Source organism: Mandrillus leucophaeus, unplaced genomic scaffold (assembly GCF_000951045.1).
Source record: "Mandrillus leucophaeus isolate KB7577 unplaced genomic scaffold, Mleu.le_1.0 Scaffold185, whole genome shotgun sequence".
Lineage (NCBI taxonomy): Eukaryota > Metazoa > Chordata > Mammalia > Primates > Cercopithecidae > Mandrillus > Mandrillus leucophaeus.
The window spans coordinates 659,187-663,699 of NW_012101865.1; the positions used below are offsets into that span (position 1 = coordinate 659,187).

Below are 4,513 nucleotides of genomic sequence, written 5' to 3' on the forward strand. Positions count from 1 at the left end.
TAGGGGGAGGATAAACTAGTGACTGCCACTCAACACAGCCCAGAGGGTGGACTTTGTTCCTGGGTCTGTACTGAGTTGCACAGTGTCCCCCTAAACTTCTTGTCCACCTGGAATCCGTGAATGTGACCTTGTTTGGAAACAGGGTCTCTGTAAATATAATTAGTTAAGTTAAGATGAAGTCATACTAGATTAGGTTGGGCCAAAATCCAGTGATTGGTGTTCTTTAAAAAAGACACCAGGCCGGGTACAGTGGCTCACGTCTGTAATCCCAGCACTTTGGGAGGCCGAGGTGGGCGGATCACTTGAGATCAGGAGTTCGAGAGCAGCCTGGGCAAGACAGTGAAACCCCATCTCTACTAAAAATACAAAAATTAGTCGAGCATGGTAGCAGGTGCCTGTAGTCCCAGCTACTTGGGAGGCTGAGGCAGGAGAATCACTTGAACCTGAGAGGCGGAGGTTGCAGTGAGCCAAGATCGTGCCACTGCACTCCTGCCTAGGCAACAGAATGAGACTCAGTCTCAAAGGAAAAAAAAAAAAAAAGACACCAAGAGACACAGAGGAAAGGCCATATGAAGACAGAGGCAGAGGTAGGAGTGATGTTTCCGCAAGCCAAGGAATGACAGGGACTACCAGAAGTTGAAAGAGTCAAGGAATAATCCTCCCCTTAAACTTTTGGAGGGAGCAGGGCCCTACTACACCTTGATTTTGACTTCTGGCCTCCAGAATTATGAGAGTAAGTTTCTGTTGTTAAGCCACCGGATTTGTAGAAATTTATTACAGGAGATTAATACAGGACTATTTAATAAATGGAGTATATTGAGAATCTACGATGAGTTAACTTTGCAGCAATCTGATGCTACAGATAGCTAATATTATCCCTAATGAGCAATAATCAAGCAGAATTTGACTGAACGAGGCCAAAAGGTTAGTGGTTAAGAGGGCAGGTTTTGAAGTCAAACAGAACTAGGTTGGAGACCTCAGCTCTGGCACTTAGGAGGGTGACCTTAGGCAAATGACTTTGCATCTTTGAGGTTGCCACATCTATAAAATGAAGATAACTAAGACCTTCTTATTAGGTTACTGGGAAAGACAAAGTGAAATAAGGCATTTAAAATCACTTAGCCCCCTGCCTGGCACATAGTAAAGGCTCAATAAAGTGAGCTGGCTTGTATGACCAGAGCACATGGTAGGTCTACCCTACCATTAATTGAATTAACTCAATTAATCCCTATTACATGACCCTGCATATTTCCTTTGTTGTACCACCTGCAATTATCTTCTTTATTGACTTATTGGCTGTCTTGCAAGTAGGATATAGACTGTAAGTCCCATGAGATAGAGGCACAGTCTCATTTATGGCTGGGTACTCAGGACCCTGCACAGAGCCTGGCTCATGTTTATGAGATGAATAAATAAGTGAATGGCTAGTGGATATTTCGTCTTGAAAGTATTAAACGAAGACATGTTTAACCTATATCGTTCATTGTATTCCATCTGTGGTCCCAAATAATTGCATTAGAATTCCTCTGCAATCCTCCTGCCACCAACAATTTCTCTTGTTGGCTGTTTTAGGCTCCCTGGGGAGGAACCCAGCCTCCCTAATATGAAGAGTGGGTATCCTGGGATCTATTTTATTTTATTTTTTTGAGACAAAGTCTCACTCTGTTGCCCAGGCTGGAGTGCAGTGGTGCGATCTTGGCTCACTGCAACCTCTGCCTCCCGGGTTCAAGCAATTCTCCTGTCTCAGCCTCCCGAGTGGCTGGGACTACAGGCACCTGCCACCACGCCCAGCTAATTTTTGTATTTTTAGTAGAGACAGGGTTTCACCATATTGGTCAGGCTGGTCTCAAACTCCTGACCTCAGGTGATCCACCCGCCTTGGCCTCCCGAAGTGCTGGGATTACAGGCGTGAGCTACTGCGCCCGGCCCCTGGGATCTATAAAAGCATGGAGTTATATTCTAGCTGGGGTCAATGGACTGAAATGTCAGCCCCATACCTGGCATATAGGAAGGGCATTTCCCCTCCTCTCACTTGCTCTGCTTATTATATGTTATAGAGGTGTGGAGGAGGCAAGGGAGCTGAATTGGGGGCAGACGGGGGTACAGTTTGGGGATTTATACAATCTTTGTGAATATCTTCCTTTTTTTTAGAGTTAGGTTAGACCAGGACATTGCCTGTTTCCAGCAGCACCACCAGGACTGCTGCTGGAAGGACTTCAGAGGGTCAAGAAAATTCTCTGAAGATTTTTGTGTCTCAAGCGATCCCAGCCTCCTCTGTATTTCCAGGGACCTGAGGTTACAGGTGGGGATTATTAGAATATCAGAGAGGGTCCTCGCCCAAACAGCAGGATGCCCCAAACTGAAGGCTTGTCATTTATCTCTGAAAGAGGCAAGTCAACACTCTTAATCCTTATCATAGCATAGTTCTCGGTCCTCAGTGGCAAGGGTGACCTGAAAGTTGGGGCCTTTCATAACTCCAGAGCCAAGGAGGCCTTGACAATTAGGCAGGGAGAAGACCTGGATGTCCATCCCGTCTGATACCCTGACTTCCCAAGAGAACAACCCATTCTTCTCGGATTTCTCCCAAGTCCCTCATTGCTGGGCCTGGAGGCTCCCTCTGGCTCCTGTGGTCTCTGGAGGATGCAGGCACAAAGCCTGACCTGACTTGTACTGAGCCTGTCCCAGGCCCTTTGCATCTCGCCCACCTGGCTACTCCTCGTGGGCCCTACCTACCCAACAGACTGTGTGCAGGTGGGCAAGGCCAGGCTGCCTTCCAGGAGTCAGTTCCAACACTTATCAGCAAAAAGGGGTCCGTGTCTAGGTGCCTGGGGCTGGTTCAAGTAAGAAGAGAGTGCCAAGACCCCTCTCTCTCCTCCAGGGAGTGAATTGATTTCTGACTTGAGTTGTTTAAATTGGGAAGAGGCCTCATCAGCAACTGGAGTGGTCTAGATCTCTGGAATCTGGCCACGGAGTGATTTTCCCATCAGCCTCTGTCTCGGTGACTGAGGACCTCGGGGCTTCTTCTTTTGCCTCCGACCCAAGGCCCCTCACACACTTCCTCCAGCGAGCCAGGCAGTGATGGGCAGAGGAGCGGATCTCCCCACTCCTCAGAGCGTAGATGACAGGGTTGACCATGGAGTTGACGAGGCACAGCATGGAGCAGAAGGCAAAGGCCTTCTTGACCTGGTCGCTGAGCGTAGTGGCCAGGCTGTGGACCATGAGGGCCAGCACTGGGAACCAACAGATGAGGAGCACAGCCAGCACCAGCCCCAGGGTCTTGGCCAACCTCACGTCCAGCCTCATTCGGGCCATTCCTGGCACCTGCCTGTCCTGGTGCCCAGACAAACTGGCTACATGCTGATGGGCTTTCCAGAGAACATGCCCATAGGTGTAGATGATTCCGGAAAAGAGGAAGGCGATGAACAGGAGCCAGCCCAGCAGGTAGTCATTGGGAATCAGTGGAAAAAGCTCAGAGCAGGGCCTGGGACAGCAAGTCCATCCCATGAGCGGCAGGTAGGAGACCAGTGCTGAGAGGACCCACATGATGCCCAGGGTCACCAGTGCCCTCCCACGGGTGAGCAGAGCTTTGTAGGAGGGTGGGTAGCGCAGGCAGAGGTATCGGTCAATGGCGGTCAGCAGCAGGCTACCCACAGAGGCTGTGAAGGTCATGGTCACGCTGCCAATCTTCAGCAGGAAGACAGCCTTGGAATCCATACCATGGAAAACGTGAAAATTCACAAAGCTGCATGCAAAGACCACACTGGCCAGGAAGTCGGCTCCAGCCAAGCTGCCAATGAACAGGTATGAGGGCTTCTGGCGGAGCCGGTGGGAGGACAGGATCAGATAGAGTACAGCCACGTTCTCCAGGGCACTTAGCAGGCCCAGAAGAGTGCACAACACGGCAATAGCTATCTTCTGGGGACCACTCAGGATCATGTAATCCTTCATAGGGTTGAAATCCAAGCCATTCTTGGAGCCATTGGCTATCTCTGTCACCCAGCATTCCTCCATGGGATGGGCTCTTCAGATTCCACTGAGCTTGTCTAGAAGGCTTTGCTGCAGTACAATGAGAACAAGAAAATCTTTTTCAGTAAGCACAAGAGTGACCTCACCTGATAACTGACTGTAGCCAAGACTGCTACCTGTATGGATGGATTCTATGTTGGAAAATCAGTTTCTATTTTGTTTCCCTGTATTTTGCCCTTTCTCCAACCAAATGGGCAGCCAAATCTGTCCTGGCGGCCTCAGGGGAGGTATGTGGGAATGCAACAAGCGGAAGTGACCTGTAAGATTTTTGGCCTTCCATTTTCCAAAAGACTAATCCTAAGACTTCCTTTTGAAGCAAGGGAAATCCCAAAAGGTCAAAAGCAAGAGGAAATCAAAACCAAGAAGAAGTGGAATCTAGAGTGATAAGGTTGAGGTTTTTTTTGTTTGTTTTACATTTTATTTTGTTTTGTTAATTTGCCAATTTTGACAAGTAAAGTACTGAAGTTTTAACAACCATTTGGGGATG

General features: G+C 48.6%; 1 protein-coding gene across 2 annotated transcripts in view; it reads right to left on the bottom strand.

Moving 5' to 3' along the window:
- Positions 1-2,147: 2,147 nt before the first annotated feature.
- Positions 2,148-4,513, bottom strand: part of CNR2 (cannabinoid receptor 2 (macrophage)) — a 105,550-nt gene continuing 103,184 nt past the window's right edge. For both annotated transcript variants that reach the window (XM_011977842.1, XM_011977841.1), the window contains one exon: positions 2,148-4,056. In XM_011977842.1, coding sequence (XP_011833232.1) covers positions 2,929-4,011 — 1,083 coding nt within the window. In that variant the 5' untranslated portion in view covers positions 4,012-4,056 and the 3' untranslated portion in view covers positions 2,148-2,928. The remainder of the gene's footprint in view (positions 4,057-4,513) is intronic.